Below are 18,973 nucleotides of genomic sequence, written 5' to 3' on the forward strand. Positions count from 1 at the left end.
CTTACTTCTTGTGACCTACTTTTTACTTTCATACAACTTCTCAGGTAAGTGAATTTGGAAGTGAATTGTTCTTTTCCCTAACAAGGCGTAGTGTTACCATATACAGTTGTCCCTCGGTGTATGTGGAGGATTGGTTCCAGGACTGCCCATGGATACCAAAATCTGTGCATACTTAAGTCTCACAGTTGGCATATGAAAAGTCAGCCCCCTATGTACTGTATTTTCAACCCACATTTGCTTGAAAAAAAATCCTTGTATAAATAAACAGTGGAGTTCAAACCTATGTTGTTCAAGGGCCAACTGTACATTAAAAAAAATGCACATAGGAATGAATTTAAAGAATGAGCAAGGGCTATCTTTTGTTGTTTTACTTAGCAAGTGGAGAAGGCTTCTTTCCTTAGAAATAAACCTTAAATTACTGAATTTGTGAATGTATTAGCCTTCCCGTTTGTCACCTCTAGTACTCAACATGTGAAATCGGTCTTCATAAGTTCCTTACCTTTTGATATTCTTGTTTGCACTTTATCACCACAATCCTTTATTCCGTATTCACTTTCTTCTTCCCACCTTTCCCATGCTCCCTTATCCATAGACACTACCCGCTTTACGGGCTGTACAGAATCACAATTGTTCTCTGTTCAGAATGAGCCTACAAGCCTTTTCAAATCCTTTCAGTACTCCCTAAGGGGAGCTCTTTTTTTAAAAAAAAAAAGAAAGACATGATGGACAAAGGTTTACAAATTAAACATAGTCTTATTTGAAGTTTCATTTTATTTCAGTCTATAAGTATTGCTATTTGTTTAAAGCACTCACATAAATCCATTTCACCCAAAAAGGAAATGTAAAGTGCTTCTAGCAGTACAAGCACGGTTGGCATGGCCTTTCCAAAGGTCTTCCACTAGAGACTAGAGAAAATCTAAATATAGTCATCCACAAACTGGATGTTTTTATTTTCTGAGCCATTAGAGATTTTCAAAATCACTTTGATTTTTAAAAACCCATCAAATGTGAATCATGGCAGGGAAGACCACTGAGCTGATTTCTGATAACTAAGTTATCACTGAACATAATTTATCATATATGGCTACTGGCATCATGAAGACCTTGGGGTAGGGAAGACTCTTTAGGAGAAATATAAACATCACTTGTGTAGGAATCACCAGGTGTCCCTAGAGCAGTTTTGTACTAAAGACTTCTAGTGTTTACTCCCCTACCATGGTACTCAGGCCCAAGAGCCAAGAGCACAATGGTCAAACTCACTGAAGGTTTTTACAACAAGAAACCAGTGGAGGAGGTATTGTGAGGTACTACAACTTCGAGGCACAATCTAAATACTAAAAGTGATTATGAAATCTTGAGCTGAGCTGATTTATGCCCTCTTAAATCCATTAATAATCCATGAAAGTGATTTCACATGCCTAGCCTGCTTTCTTTCTCACACGATAGCTGGGAGTATTAAATGAGATAAAGTTGCAGCCTAGCCCAGTGTCTGGGTACCATATCATTTCCTTCCTCCTCCCCTTTCCCAAATAAATAAGGTTAGTCCTTGAACTTTAAATGTACTTTATAATAAGAAGAAATTACTTTTTCTGTCAGTATCCTTGTCAGTATGATTTTGAATTGCTCTCAAGAGTACCTTCTCTTTTGTAAAATAAACACTTTGTACTTTACTGAAAGAACACTGTTTCAGTGTTCTTTACTTTCCATTGTGAACAAAGTTGTTTCTGAGGAATTGAAACCCCAGAAGATAACCACAACAAAAACATGTTAATTTTTTTTTTAAATGATGATTCAAAGGCAGATTTGAAGAGAAATAATATTGAGGAGGCAGAAGACAAATGCAGCCTCTGAAGGGAACTGTTCTAATTATTACCTAAAAAATAAAGTTATGCAACTATATTCAAGGACATAAGATAAAGCACTACTTGAAAACCAGAATGACTGAACAGTTAGGTGAAAAAGAACAGCTGAAATAGGAAGGGGAAATGGACTGAAGAATAATTTGAATCGGAACAGTGACCCATCAGTCCTAGAGGCTTCTGGTATGCAAATATCTTGAATCACATTGTTTCCTTTCTTCTGAAATCTCAAAGGAGAATTCTCACAGCACTACATTAAAGTTGCCATTTTGTTAGGATTCAAAATTTCAATCCAGTAGCCATCAGGATCTTGAATGAATGCCAGGCCTTTCATTTTACCTGCAAAATGAAATTTTTCATCATTGAAAAGACTAAAAAAGAAAACACCACAAAAATGTTTTTCTTCCTTTGAGACAGGGTCTCGCTCTGAATGTCAGGCTGGAGTGCATGGGACGATCACGGCCCAGGGCAGGCTTGACCTCCTGGGCTCAGCCTGCCAAGTAGCCGGGGCGACAGGCACACACCACCTTGCCTGGCTAATTTTTTGATTTTGTAGAGGCGGGATCTCAATGTACTGCCCAGGCTGCTATCAAACTCCTGGCCTCAAGCAATCCTCCTGCCTTGCCTCCCAAAGTGGTGGGATTACAAGCACAAACCACTGTACCTGGCCTTAAAAACTTTTATTAATTAAAGATTTACTTTGCATTTTAGGCCGGGCGCGGTGGCTCACGCTTGTAATCCCAGCACTTTGAGACGCCGAGGCGGGCGGATCACGAGGTCAGGAGATCGAGACCATGGTGAAACCCCGTCTCTACTAAAAATACAAAAAAATTAGCCGGGCGTGGTGGCAGGCGCCTGTAGTCCCAGCTACTCGGAGAGGCTGAGGCAGGAGAATGGCGTGAACCCGGGAGGCGGAGCTTGCAGTGAGCCGAGATTGCGCCACTGCACTCCAGCCTGGGTGACAGAGCAAGACTCCGTCTCAAAAAAAAAAAAAAAAAAAAAAAAAAAAGATTTACTTTGCATTTTAATGAAGTACATTATTTTGTTTACAGTTTTAAATTTTAAAAATTCTTATTGTCAGAAAAGTATGAAAAGTCATACTTTTCATAATGACTAAAATCTTATCTTGCACACATTGCGAATACTAGCCCTCCTGAAATAAACTGTGGGACCGGCTGCATCTTTTAGGTATCAGGCATTTGCCTCACCTTCATGATACCACGCTACCAGTTCAGTAGTTGCAGAAATTGACTTATTTTAAAGAAGAAAAAAAAATAGGGAGGTGCTGAAGGGAGCTGGTAGCATGGCTAACCCCCACAACCAAAAGACCCAGATGCTTGGGTCATACAAACCCTTTTAAACACTATCCTAGGCAATCCAAGCTCTGCGAGAGTCTTTCTCCCAGGAATTCATAACTGAGACTGAGAGTCTAGTATGTCAGAGCTGTCTGCTTAAACGGAAAAATGTGACCTCAGAAATTTATTTGGGGACCAATATGTTGAATTGGTTTGACTTTTATCTCTGGCTCCTTTCCCCAAGATCAATCCTAGAGGAACACAGATGGAAAATGCAGGAAAAAGAAAGAGAAAGAGAGAGAGAGAGAAAGAGAAAGAGAAGGAAGGAAGGAGGGAGGGAGAGAAGGAGGGAAGGAAGGAAGGAAGGGAGGGAGGGAGGGAGGGAAGGAAGGAAAGACAAGACAAGACAAGACAAGACAAGACAAGACAAGACAAGACAAGACAAGAGAAAAGAAAAGAAGGAAAAAAAGAAAGAAACCCTGCTGGTGACGGCTGGGGAGAATGGGTGAGGATGGGGTGGGGTGACTGTTTTAACTTGGGCTGTGTGGGAAGTGGTAGTTCTGGCCTGGACCAGAAGGCAGTGCATAATGGCCGTGGGAGAACAGAGTTTCGCTCTTGCTCCTCCCTCACTGCCGTGTGCATCAGCACCTGCCCTCTCGCTTGTTCAGATGTCCTTAGCAGTAAACAAGGGCAGTGCAGGAGCCTCGTACTTGTGAGAAACTGAGAAAAAATGGTAGGGCCGAATGATCTCCCCAGCCCTCTCTCCACGCCCAGGGCTGGGGAATAACACTATCGGAAGTGTCTCCTACTAATACTCTTCCCTGAGGGATGAAGTGGGAAGATCCAACCTGAAGAGTTGTTTTGTGGAAGGTGAAATTTTTAAGTCTCATTTCTAGGTGCCTAGGAATCTCTGGCCTAGGCTTATCCAGCCCATTGTCCTGAGATCATGTGGGTTGTTAAGGACAGGATCTGGCCATTCTCTTATTCACACTGCTTCATGTGTTAGAATAGTGAACAGTTGCAGGGGAAAAAAGCTCAGAGGCCACAATAATAATTTGAGAAACATAACCATTAAAAAACCCAAAAGCAATGGATTGTAGATTCAAACAGAAGAAATACTAGAATAATGGACCAATAGCTATTTTCGGTTTTTTTTTCTGGAGACAGGGTCTTGCTCTGTCATTTACACTGAAATGAAGTACAATGGATCATAGCTCACTGCAGCCTCCAACTCCTGGGCTCAACCAATCCTCCCACCTCAGCCTCCCAAGTAGCTAGGCATACAGACTACAGGCATGTGCCACCATGCCCAGATAATCAAAAAAAACCTTTTTGTAGAAACAAGGTCTTCCTATGTCACCCAGGCTGGAATGCAATGGCACAATCATAGCTCACTGCAGCCTTGAACTGCTGGCCTCAAGTGATTCTCCCAATCCTCCTGCCTCAGCCTCCCAAAGTGGTCCAATTACAGGCATGAGCCACCATGCCCAGCCCCAAGGACTATTTAGACATGTAAAAGTAATGACCGGCCGGGTTCACATCTGTAATCCTAATACTTTGGGAGGCTGAGGCAGAAGGATCACTTGAGGCCAGGAGTTTGAGACCAGCCTGAGATACATAGTAAGACCCTGTCTCTACAAAAAAATAAAAAATTAGCCATACATGGTGGCATTTGCCTGTCGTCCCAGCTATTTGGGAGGCTGAGGTGGATTATTGCTTGATCCCAGGAGTTTGAGGTTGCAGTGAGCTATGATCACGCCACTGCACTCCAGCCTGGGCAACAGAGCAAGACTCCGTCTCAAAACAAATATTACCAATATGAAAAAAAACAAAAAGAATATATTAAGAAAACTAAGTGAAAATTAGAGCTCAAAATTATAACAGCTGTTTAAGAACAAAATAGAGGAATTAAATATCAGAAAAGATACATTTGGGAGAAAATTAGCTAATTGATATTCCAGTTTGAGGAAATCTCCCAGAATGCAGGCAAGGACAAAGAAATAATATAAAAAGCTTCTAGAATAAAACAGAAGAATATACAAAGGAACATAGATTGACAGATTTTTCAACAGCAACATCATATGCAAAAAGAAAATGGAAGAGTATTTTCAAGACTGAAGGAAATTAAACCTAGGCTTTTCCATAAAACTGTCCTTCAGACATAAAGGCATCATCCTCAGTTACACAGAATCTCAAAAGTTTTGCCTTAAAAACCCTTTAAAGGGCTGGGTGCGGTGGCTCATACCTGTAATCCCAGCAGTTTGGGAGGCTGAGGCGGGCGGATTACCTGAGGTTGGGATTTTGACACCAGCCTGACCAACATGGAGAAAACCCGTCTCTACTAAAAATACAAAATTAGCCAGGCACGGTGGCGCATGCCTGTAATCCCAGCTACTCGGGAGGCTGAGGCAAGAGAATCACTTGAACCCAGGAGGCAGAGGTTGCGGTGAGCCAAGACCGTGCCATTGCACTCCAGCCTGGGCAACAAGAGCGAAACTCCGTCTCAAAAAACAAAAACAAAAAATACAAAAAATTAGCCGGGCGAGGTGGCGGGCGCCTGTAGTCCCAGCTACTCGGGAGGCTGAGGCAGGAGAACTGCGTGAACCCCGGGGGGCGGAGCTTGCAGTGAGCCGAGATCGCGCCACTGCACTCCAGCCTGGGCGACAGCGAGACTCTGTCTCAAAAAAAAAAAAACACAAAAAAACAAAACAAAAAAAAACAAAAACAAAACCCCTTTAAAGACCATTTTGGTTGAGGTATTTAAATAAAAGAACAGAAAAATCCAAAAGATGCTAAAAAGGCTGGGCATAGTGGCTCACGCCTGTAATCCCAGTGCTTTGGGAGGCCAAGGTGGGAGAATCGCTTGAGCTCAGGAGTTTGAGACAAGCCTGGGCAACATAGCAGGAACTCATCTCTACAAAAAAATAAAATAATTAGCTGGGTGTGGTGGCATGTGCCTGTGGTCTTAGCTACTTAGGAGGAGGCTGAGGCAGAGGATTGTTTGAGCCCAGGAGTTTCAAGGCTGCAGTGAGCTATGACAGTGCCACTGCAGCACCCCAGCCTGGATGAGAGTGAGATCCTGTCTCAAAGGAGACATTACAAGAGACATATGAAGAAAAAGTGATCAAACACCTTGATATATTTATTATTATCTTTAAAAAATAAAATCAATACTATCCCACTCTAGGTAATAGTGACACAATGAGGATGGAGTGAAGCAAATTCCTTTCTTATTGGGGAGAAGATTTGGATATTAAATATATATATATTTTTGAGACAGAGTCTCGCTCTGTCGCCCAGGCTGGAGTGCAGCGGCGCGATCTCGGCTCACTGCAACCTCCACCTCCCAAGTTCAAGCGATTCTCCTGCCTCAGCCTCCTGAGTAGCTGGGACTACAGGCGCCCGCCACCACACCTGGCTAATTTTTTCTATTTTTGGTAGAGACAGGGTTTCACCACGTTAGCCTGGATGGTCTGGATCTCCTGACCTCCTGATCCACCTGCCTTGGCCTCCCAAAGTGCTGGGATGACAGGCATGAGCCACCATGCCCAGCACTGGATATTAAATATTTTAATTTTTTTTAAAAAAGGATTGAAATTAAACAGTGAAATATTTCAAATGTTTAGATTGAGACTCTGAATTATTTAATATTTCAATTTTAATTTGAAATATTTCGGAAAGAGATCTAAGTAAAATAACAATACATGTAAACCCAGCAAAATCCATACATATGCTATTTCAAAAAACCTACCTAAAACTTAAGGACATACAAAGGTTGTAAAAGATGAAAAAGAAACACCATGTGATTACAAAGTAAAGAGAGCTGGTGTCGTTATATGAGCATCAGATAAAATGGACTTTAAGGAACTTATTTTTGGGTGGAAAGATATACACTGAAATAGTGAAAGCTGGTGGCCAGTGAAAGAAAGTGGTGGGGTCGGGGAGTGGGAGAGGGAGTCTAGGGTTTTGATGGCTCTCACACACAGGTCCTGTGTCTAGTCCCTTGGAAAGCCACCCTAGTTGCTGTCTTTCAGTTCCCTAAAATACCCAGATATTCTTCCAATCATTTCTCTTTTTTAAAACTCTGGTTGAAGTGGAGACTTCTGTTACTTGTAGCCAAAAGGGTTTTACTACAACAGTGGCCTCTGTAGGTGGTTAGTAAATATCAACTAAAGACAGGCCTGAACACAGTAAGTAGTAGACTCACCATCATCAGGTTTCTTCACAAACTTGACTCCCAGTTCTTCAAACCTTTTACAAGCACTGTATACATCAGGAACAGCAATTCCAATATGACCTTCCGTGACACCCCCCAAAAAAAGCAGAGAGAAGGAAGAAATAATTACAACAGGGCGTCCAAGTACCACAAGTAGCTTCCAAAACTTGTTTATTTCAAAACATAAGGCACCTGGGAATAGACTTAGGTAGGTTCAAAATCTATAATACATTAAAGAACAAATATAGGTCTAACGGGCTGGGTATAAGTAGTTAATTAGTTGCCCTGAATTATAAATTATTTAAAATTAACCAATATCAGCTCATATACAGTCTAAACAGTTAAGACAATCTACACCAAAAAACAGTAACCATTTACCAATACTTAATAGGTAGGTGGTTGGCACTGACTATAGCAGCCAGCTGAAGCCTGCAATACTGTCATCTTGATTGAGAGATTGGAGAGCAAGGCAGAGGTGTATGTGCTAGCAGAAACTGGGATTAGTATTAACTATAGCTTTTTTAAAAAAAAAAAGTCTACTGGAAATTAATTCTGAGACTTAAAAGTAAATTATGGTGAGATAGTAAATGTAATGTTTAGATCGAGACTCTGAAATTAAACAGCTCCTAAATAAGATTATTTGTGGAAAATAAAAATAATCATATTGCTAATACATTGATCATACTTAATTAGGACATTAATGTTAAAATCATAATTATATACATAATACAAAATCACACAAATCTACATATATCACATACAAACAGGCAAACTTACCAAATCCTCGAGGGTCTGAATTGCCATTGTGGTAACTCTGGGTCTCATCATCTTCAGTGCCCCAATTGCTACAAAAGGAAGGAAAACATAGCTACAATGTCCTAGGGAATAGATCTTCTGAAAAGAAAGTAACATCTTTGAAATCTTACCATGTTAATATGCTACTTTACATAATTGGCCTAACTCCTGCTACAAAAATATTGTTTTCAACTATAGAAAGGACAAATGGGCAAAGTATTATTTTAACTAGACTAAGGAGACAGTAAATACAGGTACTGGACAAGAACAATAATAAGAATAATAACAATGCTCATTTATTGTGCTAAGTACTTTATATTTCATTTAAACCCTTAAAACAGCTCCACGGGCTAGATGTGAACATCTCCATTTTATTGATGAAACTGCCACTTACTTGTTTAGAGTCACAGACTCATATCTAAGTCTGCCTGATTCCAAAGCTTTATTGTGAATCAAGGGACACACGAAATCACACACTCTGAAACCAATCTCTTTTGGTAGTTGTTAAAGTGTGCAGATAAACAATGTAAAGAAATTGCCTACATTTTTAAGCGCTCAAGTTTTTAAAATACCAAATTTGAATGTTAATTATTACAAAATGGTTTGAAGAGTTTTTAAAGGAACACATGATATCACATTTCTGGATCAAAAATGTAGCAAAATAATAAAAAAACACAAAATTTTGGATGCTGAAAGACTAATTATAGTACCTAAAAATTAGTGACAATCAGGCAAATATCTTACAATTTGTCTTATATTCTCTATCTAAAAGACAAATGGGCCAGGCGTGGTGGCTCATGCCTATAATCCCAGCAGTCTGGGAGGCGAAGGCGGGCGGATCACTTGAGGCCAGGAGTTTGAGACCAGCGTGGGCAACATAGTGAGACCTTGCCTCTACGCCTCTACCAAAAACAAACAAAAAAAATTAGCTGGGTGTGGTGGCACACATGTGTAGTCCAAGGTGCTCAGGAGGCTGAGGCAGGAAGACTGCCTAGAAGTTAGAGGCGTCAGAGAGCCTGTCTCTAAAAAAAAAAAGATCTCACTTGCCCAAGAACAATACAAAGATCAAAAGATGCATGAAAAACACTTCAATATATTACTACAAATGTGAAGTGATTAGGCAGAATTATACTGGTAAGTAAACAAAACAAAAAAGATTTTTAAAAACTACCTTAAAAAATCTAGAATATACATAAATATAGAAACTCATACTCACTGTGTCAGCTCAAGTGTAGCTTTTCTGGAGAGCGCCCAGGCTATTTTTTCATCTTTATCTTTAGGGATGTCATTTTTATCCTCATAAGCCAAGAAATAGAGTGAAAACTTCATAGCAGGAAAATCACATTTTTGGATTAGTCTGCAATGAAAAAACAAGCCTGAATCATTAACAACAGGAAAGGCTAATTCATACTATAATCAACATAACTTAATATTCAAGTTTTACTAAAAAGGAGAGCTATATGTAGTAAGCCTATTTTAATAGAATAAGCAGGAGGAAAAATCAGTGAAAAAATATCATTAAAATGCATCTGTAAATATTTGAAAAATAAAAACTTCTGTAATTCATCAATTCTTTAAATATAGTAACATTTAGCTGAAATTATGGTACTTGTTCATAAATAGAAACGGCTATCTCCAAAAGAGAATTGTGTTTATTTGTATTGAAAAATATAAAGAACCTTGTTATTTCATATATATACACACATACAAACACATATATAAATATGTCATTCAGTTAAATAAACACATTTATTGAGTTCTTAATATGCCAAAACATCTAGGAAAGGAAATTAAGGATAGGTGGTAAGAAAGAAGGAGGAAGGACAGACTAACATCACAGAAGACGTGAATGTCAACAGTAAGGTGGCTAACAGTATCAGATACTGCAGAAAGGTCAAACAGTATTAAGACTAAGAAGAGGTCATGAGATATGGAATGGTCCCATGAGAGCAATGTCAGCAGCGTGGGGAAGCATCAGCTGGATTACACTGTACTGGGGAGAAGGCAGGTAAGCAGGTAAAACAGTAGCAAGCATGGCAGTGACAACGGGGAGGTAGGCAAGGGAGCAGAGGGCAAGAAATATTCTAGAACAAAGAAGACTTACGCTTCTCTGAGGGGAAAGAGACAGTAGAAGAGACTGATAGGAGAGAAAGAGTGAATGAATTATGAATCCTGAGGTTTTAAGAAAGATAACTGAAGTCCTGAACCTTAAGTGACTTTAAATGGTATAGGATTATTTGGCAAGGAGTAAGGTGGCATGAGAATGCATATATGATTTTCTTTAGATTATCCAAAGATGACCTTGTTCATAATCAATAAGAGCAAACGGCTGAAGCATATAGCAAATGGAGTTTCTAGAGTTCTGCTTCCAATCTTTTATTTCATCATCACTGCTATATAATAGACCTTGGCCCACTTAGATCCTTGCATTGACTTATCACAAATGAGATTTACTCTAACATGTTTATAATAAAGTATCAAACAACTCAAACACTCCAATCATGAAAAACAATCTCTGCACCTACTAAAGCAGACTACACAACCCTCATGGACCAATCCGTTGAGACTGAAGGAAATGAAACTGTTGCAACTTGCTTTTCTCAGCTGTTCGAATCTTCCAGCTTACTGTCAACTTGTACCCTATTTGGGGACCTCTGCACACAAAGTCAACATTAGAGCTCATCAGACAATGGATACAGGTTCCAGCCCTGCCATATGCCAACTGTGGGATTTGGAGCTAGTAACTTCATCTCCTTAAGCTTTGGTTTCTCCATCTGTGAAATGGGGATAAAAGCTACCTCCTAAGACTGATGTGAAGACTGAACAAAACATTTGAAGTGCCTGGCAAAAGTGTTCAGTAAATCTGTTTTCATTTTGTCCTTTAAATATATCATAAATATATTCATAATACCTTTTTCTAGAAAAAAATCACAAGAAACTGGACAGCAGTTATCTCTGGTGAGAAGAACTTGGGGAGGGAAGCCATTACTTTTCATTTTGTATTTTTCTGAACTGGTCAAATTTTCTAAATATAGACATATATTACTTAAGTTTTTCTCTCAATGTGAATGGAGGTTATCTAGGCACTAAATTTAAAGATTATTTTATTATTCATGTATCTATATGCTCAAAAGCAAAATGCTCACATAACTTAGGGAAACAAATCAACAATATGACAAAATTATTTCTCAATATACCTCAGTAAAGCTGGAGAAAAAAAGAAAAATAAACATGCTTTAGAAAAATAAATATGCTTTAGGATTGCAAGATCAGTGGATATGACCTACTGAGCAAAAGAAAACACAGCCTAGAAAAATAGAACAGATGGTCACTTTTAAGTAAGCCCATTGGTTTTCTGAGTAGTAAGTTCTTATTATCTATAACTTTTCTGAAGTAAACAAGGGGCTAAAAGTGACCAGAACATCAAAAGGGGTCTGAACACATTAAGGATTTAGATGGGAGCGCTCAGAGAAGGGAGACTGGAGAAAATGCAACTATTTGTGTCTTGTTTTGCCCTTTCAGGCTGGCTGGGATAGAGAAGAAAAAGAACTTAGAAGAGAAGCCCTGTCCAGCCATGCCTAATCACAGACTCCTGGCCAAAAGAACTTCTGTTACTTCTGAAACAAACTTTAAGATGCGTCTGAAAACACTCTCTAGATTTGCAAAGCTATATATTTAAACATTAAGGTGCCAATAAGTACTTGACTTACGTCATTCCAAGAACTCTAGTATAAAAATCCAGTGACTTCTTAGGATCCTTCACTCGTAGCATGGTCTGCTGCAATAGAAAATCCTATGGAAAAATATTTATATTAAACATCTTTCACTTTTACCATTTATTACCAACACTAATTGTGCTTTCTGTAACAAGATACAAAGACAGTCCACCGTCATAACACAATTGTTAACCTACCACCTACAACTTGCGAGGGCTCTCTGCCCAGTGGTATTTTCTGGCTGCAGGCCCCTGTGTGATGCAAGTCCAAAGTGTCAGAAAGTTTCCGCTGCAGGAATGACCTTCAACCAATGGTCGATAAAAAACCTGGCATCCCTGTCCCTTGGTGGGACAATTCAGAGGCCGGTACTACAAAGTCCCTCAAAGAATCCCCAGCAGGATTGAACCTCAGTTGCCCACAGTGGTAATCCACTCGTGTACACCTATGATCACCCTCTCTCCCTAGCTCCTAACTGCAGAGCTCTCTGTGACCTCTTCTCAAACAACTGAAAACCACACCTTTCCCTCTAGTCTGCTTTGGGGCTACCCAAACTAAAACACTGATTTTACACATAAAGAGGTTGATCACTATAGTATTTGTTGAATGAAGGCATAAATGCCCTTCTAGAACCATTTACTGATGACCATGCAAATTAGCAAAGAGTTACTCACAAGATCCTAGACTCCTAAATAACTAAAAGGGTAAAAAGTTACTGTTGCTAACACCTTTGGGAAACTGTTCAACTTACTTATCAGGAAACAGAAGGCTTGACTGAGAAAAGGGTAGAAGGTATGTAAATTCATGGAGTTAAGATTATTAATAGCATTAATAATTCTACTTAGGACTTAACTAGGTATAATAACTCTATATGGTTATTACTGTTGATATTCATACCCCATGTTGTAAATGAGAAGCTGACACTGAGTAATTAACTGTCTAAGGCCTCTAAGTTTTGGTCTCCCTTTTCCATTGGTATGTACCTTCCAGACCATGAGTCTGTGAACCTCACTGGTGCTTCCTAACAGATTTTTTTTTCTGTTATACCCATGGCTTGACAAAACAGGCCTGAAAATTCTGACCACTTCCTTTGGAGCCACATGCCATCTTTCTCCTATATAACTCACATCATATAAAATACAAATATAGTTCATTCAGCATCATTAGGAAATTATATTTTTCTCTTTTGCTAAATTTTAAGTAAATGAAACATACTCTTTTAAGCATTAAAATTCTCATTTAAAACAAAACTAGCCTAAAAACTACTTTATCTTATTAAAACTGAATTTAATAAATATAATAATTAAATTCTTTATTCGCAACTTATAATCACATACCAGGCAGGTTACATGTTTCTAGAACATTTGGGTTGCTTTTCCCAGTCAGATGCTACAGTCCTAAAGGTCTCGGTTTTATCAAGCAGCCGAGAAAGAGAAAAGTAGCTCTGCACATCCAGGTGCTGGCCTGGTACTCACAGCTGGGCCTTGGTTTTCTCCTGTTGAACATATATAAAGTCACTCTGTGGCTGCCATGATGTGATACCAAAATAAAAAAAAAAATTTAAAGCGGCAAGACCATGTCCACTTCATATTCTGGTCTAGGTATATATTAAATCAAGGCACTATGAACACTACCAAAATAACAAACATCCTTCTTTCCCAGCTAATATGAGTGGTAGCTGCTTCTCTATTGGTTACAATGTTTGCTTGAGGAAGCCACCTGCAGGACAGTCTTATGGATGATCCTTCAGGCCTGACCACACACAATCACACAGACTTTAGCTGGCAGGCCTCATGGGAGAAACCTGTCCTCCCAGCACTAATTCTCAGTCTCTGGAGGGAGGTGCAAGCAAGGACTAAATTCTAAAGATGTCCTTCCTTATTCTCTCAAACACTAACCTAGGTGCTGCTGTGAGAGACTCTGAGATGGAATTAAGGTCACTCATCAGTGGACCTTAAAATGGGATTAGCCTGGATTACTGAGGTGGATTCAATGTAATCACACAAGACCTTAAATGCAGGAGAGAGAGGGAAGAGACAGAGAGCGAGCGTGCGCACGCAAAGAAAGTAGAAGAGGAGTGTGGCATAAAGGGAAGTTGGACAGATTCCAAGTGTGAGAAGGGGCCAACCTGCAGGTGCTGGCTCTGAGACATAGGGGCACATGTGCCAGGAGTTAAAGGCAGCCGCCCTCTGCTCCCACCTCACCATACCCATCCACACCTGACATCCAGCAAGGAAGCTGGGACCCCTGTCTGACAGTGGAAAGAAACTGAATTCAGGGAACAATCTAAATGGATTTAGATGCAGATTCTTCCCTAGAGCCTCTAAGTAAGGAACACAGTCTTGTCAATACAGTGGGACAGACCCATGTCGGACCTCTAACCTATGGAATTATGAGATAATATATTTCCAACCAAGCTGCACCCAACATTATTTGTTGCTCAGTTTTTTAAAAAAAAGGATGAAATCTAAAAACTATCTTTTAAAATCTGCTGTGTAGTGATCCTGTTTATATTTTGTTTCTTCAACATCTTTCTAGTACCAACATTAGTATTGCTAGACTACCAACAACTTTATCATTACTTCCGTTCAGACTATACAGGCTATACGCAAATCCACATATCTTAGGCACAGAATTTATTTTTTGTTATAGATGCCATGCCAAGTACTTGCCAAAGTCAGACAACCTTAACTATTCTATCCCATAGTCTATCATATCCTTACCTTACAATCTTTCTAGAAAACAACTAGAATCTCAAGAGTCCTCAATAATTCATATTCTTGGCCAGGTGCGGTGGCTCACGCCTGTAATCCCAGCACTTTGGGAGGCTGAGACGGGCAGATCACGAGGTCAGGAGCTCGAGAATCAGACCGGTCAACATGGTGAAACCCCGTCTCTACTAAAAATACAAAAAATCAGCCGGTCGTGGTAGTGCATGAATTAATATTCTTTTCTTTTTTTTTTGAGATGGAGTCTCTGTCTGTTTCCAGGCTAGAGTGCAGGGGTGAGATCTTGGCTCACTGCAACCCGCCTCCCGGGTTCAAGCGATTCTCCTGCCTCAGCCTCCCGAGTAGCTGGGACTACAGGCGCCCGCCACCTGGCCCAGCTAATTTTTGTATTTTTAGTAGAGACAGAGTTTCACCATGTTGGCCAGGATGGTCTCGATCTCTTGACCTCATGTTCTGCCTGCCTTGGCCTAAGAATTCATATTCTTTGACCAAGATGTTCTCTTTCTAAAATTCTAAGGAAATAATTACTCTGACAAAGATTTATGTACAAAGGCATCCATCACAACACTTACACAATATGTGCCAGATGCTGTTTAAGAGATTCACAGAAACTAATCCATGTAATCTTCACAATAAGCCCATGAGATACATATTATTATCATCCCCATTTTACTGCTGAGAAAGTAAGTGGCAGAGAAAAAATTCCGGCCCAAGCAATCTGATTCCAAAGTCCTTGCTTTTAAACCACTAACTGCCTCTAACAACAAAGGAATAGTCAGATAGTATGACACAGGCATAATAGAATATTATGAAAAACATTTAAAATGCTGCGTAGAGGTATATTAAATGGCACGGAGATAAATACAGATGGTATATTAAGTCTAATGGCATGGGAATATATAAAACAGTATATTAGCTTTTAAAAACATTATATATATATACACACATGCATATGAAAACAAATACCACTTAATATGCTATTGAGATTAATTATATCTTAAAATTAATGTTACAGCCTTTAACTTTATTATTAAGAGGACTATGTACTATATCTGCCTAAACACATACACATAAAGAATATTAAAATTTTCATTTTATAAAGTCTATACGTGGCAAAAAAAGTAAGATATATTCAATGTTAGTAAATTTATTTATAAAATAGAGGCTTACAAATCCTTTGCTACAAATTGTTAAATGGATATAAAAACAAGTAGGGCTTATTTTTAAGAAAATGATCGAGTTATTCTATGCTCAGATAACAGTTTTATTTTTATCACCAAAATAGTCTGTTAACTCCCTGTCCCTCTTGTAAACAATTGCATGATCTTGAGAAAAAGTTCCTGTTTTAAAAAGTTAAGTTCCTAAAAATGATTGCTGTTTATTGGTATGGTTCTAAAATATCGTTTAAAATACATGTATCTCCTGTTTTAAAAAGTAAGACTTATGCTATGCTCATGTCTTGTCTCACCTGACAGTCCTTAACTTTGTCTTTCCCTTATCATGCTTTAAATTTAGAATAAAAATAAGATGTCTTTTATGCCTAGACTATCTGGTTTTACTGGGATGGCTACTGGGTGACAAAGATTTGCTCCTGTGCCTTATCAAAAGCTGGACAATAGAAATAATGAGGTTTTTTTCAGGGGGAGGAGAAGTGTCATTCTCCAAATTTAATTAACAAAACTACTGTAAGAAAACTTTTTCTTTTGAGACGGACTCTCGCTCTGTCACCCAGGCTGGAGTGCAGAGGCGCAATCTTAGCTCACTGCAAGCTCCGCCTCCTGGGTTCAAGCGATTCTCCTACCTCAGCCTCCCCAGTAGCTGGGACTACAGGTGCCCGCCACCACGCCCAGCTAATTTTTGTATTTTTAGTAGAGGTGGGGTTTCACCATATTGGCCAGGCTGGTCTCGAACTCCTGAAACTTGTGGTCCACCTGCCTTGGCCTCCCAAAGTGCTGGGATTACAGGTGTGAGCCACCGCACCCAGCCAAGAAAACTTTAAAGGTACAATCAAGGATGTTTCTAGTGCATGTCCTATCTGCCTACAATACAATCCTTACAAAACTGTAAAAGTATATTTATATACTTAGTATATTTTATAAAGATCTCCCTGGAATCCTTTTTATTTGAAAAACCCATTATATAAAACCCCTAGTTATCTGGGAAAATATTTTACACTGAGTGACTCAATTTACATTATATGAAGAAACCAGGTATTAATATTAAGGGATATACAAGTGAGATGAGCATGACAGGGAATTTTTTTACCTTCCCCCTTAATTTTGCAATGACTAACATTTTTCCTAAGCCAAGTACCAGGTGCTAGTCAAAAGTTTTAGCAATAAGATGTGTCTGACTCTTTGCCCTGAAGGTAAAGAACAAGCAGGGACTAGAGTCATGGACCACTTATCTACCCCCTTTTTTTTTTTTTTTTTGAGACGGAGTCTCGCTCTGTCGCCCAGGCTGGAGTGCAGTGGCACAATCTCGGCTCACTGCAAGCTCCGCCTCCCAGGTTCACACCATTCTCCTGCCTCAGCCTCTCCGAGTAGCTGGGACTACAGGCGCCCGCCACCACGCCCGGCTAATTTTTTTGTATTTTTAGGAGAGACGGGGTTTCACCGTGGTCTCGATCTCCTGACCTCGTGATCCGCCCGCCTCGGCCTCCCAAAGTGCTGGGATTACAAGCGTGAGCCACCGCGCCCGGCCCCCCTTTTAAAGGTCTGCACGAAGCACATATTCAATCTTTAAGCAATTTACAAATTATGTAGTCAAATAAATAAATACAAAGTCGTTTACAGACACTGATGACTTCGCTGGAATAAACAGAGGTTACTGTGCCTGATTTTTTTTTTTTTTTTTAGACAGAGTCTCTGTCGCCCAGGCTGGAGTGCAGTGGCGCGATCTCGGCTCACTGCAAGCTCCGCCTCCCGGGTTCACGCCATTCTCCTGCCTCAGCCTCCCGAGTAGCTGGGACTACAGGCGCCCGCCACCACGCCCAGCTCATTTTTTTGTATTTTTAGTAGAGACGGGGTTTCACCGTGTTAGCCAGGATGGTCTCGATCTCCTGACCGCGTGATCTGCCCGCCTCGGCCTCCCAAAGTGCTGGGATTACAGGCGTGAGCCACCGCGCCCGCCAACTGTGTCTGATCTTAACAAGGCAACCGAAACACTACACCTGAGTGAGTCACACAGATTCTTATTCAGTAAAGACATGTTCGGTAAGTGAAAGGCTTTGTATGCAACAGGTCATTTCTCTTACTGGGTCACTACTGTAAAACGAGAGGGTAAGAGAAGGAATTTCTAAGATTCCTTTCAGATCCAAACTCTATGATTCTGTAATCTCTCCTGGGCCCCACGAAGATGAGGAAGGCAAGACGGGCGGTTGTAACCCACAGCAAAGGCCAAGCAAGCAAAAGTGAAATTCTGGGCGCGGTTAAACTTAGAGTGATCAAATTAGTTTGCAGGAGTTAAGACTGGAGTCGGGGTGGTAAGGAAAAACGAGGCTGGGCAGGACTGGCACAGGACAGGCGTCTTTGAACCTATTTCTGGGAGTTCTGAAACTACTGTTCTCGTGGGCCTTGGCGACTGATTTGGGAAAACTGACCCTGGGTTGGCCTGGCTTCCAGCCACCGTCGCAACATAAACAAGCCAATTCAAAACAGGGTCGCAGTCTTTGAAACTAGCTGAGGCAACGGATCCCCTCCACACTTCGCGGGCCCCACGATCGCCCCATCGAACACCATTATCCCTCTTCCCAGCACACTCCCATCCGCCCGAAGCCGGCGGACCTGCAGCGGCGGCGGGATGGGGTTGGATAGAATGCGGCCCGGTCCCGGCCCAGCGGAGCTCGGGGAGCGGTTCCCTTCGGTCCTGTGCCCACCTTGGTACTGGGGTCCGCGTCGGAGCAGCAACTGAGGGCGGCCTCGTCCGTGAGGCCGCCGGACGGGGGCTGCGGTTCTGCCATGGCTGCACTGCAGTATCACAGACGACCGGACCCAAGGAACAGAGGACTCACCCACACTCCGCCTCGGCCCTGTGCCGCCTTAACTAGGGATCGCGCGATGGCGCCGCGGGCGGGAGACCGCTGACTTCCAGCCAATCGCTGCGCGGAGAGCAAGTTGACTCTCTGCTGATTGGGTCCCAGTGAGTCAGCGCCTCCACCCACAGGACTATGCCTCAGACTACAACTCCCAAGGAGCCTTGCGCATAAAGAGGGCAAACTCGTACAAAAAAAAAAATGCAGCCTGGGCGGAGTGGTTTCTCTTTTATTTAATGAACTAATTTTGTTTGTTTAACCAAAGTTTGGTAACCATTCATACCTCAGGGCTGCAATTTGGTAGAAAATTGGAATCTGATGGAAACTGAAAAC

The 18,973-nt window shown here is 40.8% G+C and overlaps 1 protein-coding gene across 2 annotated transcripts; it reads right to left on the reverse strand.

The window, feature by feature from the left end:
* Positions 1–733: 733 nt before the first annotated feature.
* On the reverse strand, positions 734–18,690 carry GLO1 (glyoxalase I). 2 transcript variants are annotated; one of them, XM_030796186.1, is made up of 7 exons: positions 18,485–18,552; positions 13,216–13,373; positions 11,876–11,958; positions 9,382–9,522; positions 8,148–8,215; positions 7,362–7,451; positions 734–2,198 (listed from the first exon to the last, which is right to left on the reverse strand). In XM_030796186.1, the coding sequence occupies exons 3-7, from the start codon at positions 11,935–11,937 to the stop codon at positions 2,110–2,112; spliced, it is 450 nt and encodes a 149-aa protein (XP_030652046.1). In that variant the 5' UTR covers positions 11,938–11,958; positions 13,216–13,373; positions 18,485–18,552; the 3' UTR covers positions 734–2,109. The 2 variants fall into 2 exon arrangements, with proteins under 2 accessions (XP_030652046.1, XP_030652045.1); XM_030796185.1 differs by lacking the exon at positions 13,216–13,373 and having other exon boundaries at positions 18,485–18,690.
* Positions 18,691–18,973: the final 283 nt, after the last annotated feature.

This window comes from Nomascus leucogenys, chromosome 17, assembly GCF_006542625.1.
Source record: "Nomascus leucogenys isolate Asia chromosome 17, Asia_NLE_v1, whole genome shotgun sequence".
In the NCBI taxonomy this organism is placed as follows: domain Eukaryota; kingdom Metazoa; phylum Chordata; class Mammalia; order Primates; family Hylobatidae; genus Nomascus; species Nomascus leucogenys.

Coding starts and splice junctions, on each gene's coding strand:
- GLO1 (XM_030796185.1), bottom strand. CDS start 18,568: ATGGCAGAACCGCAGCCCCCGTCCGGCGGCCTCACGGACGAGGCCGCC. Junction 11,959..18,484: donor ACGCGGACCCCAGTACCAAG/GTGGGCACAGGA, acceptor ATTTTTCCATAG/GATTTTCTATTGCAGCAGAC. Junction 7,452..8,147: donor TTCAGACCCTCGAGGATTTG/GTAAGTTTGCCT, acceptor GTGTCACGGAAG/GTCATATTGGAATTGCTGTT.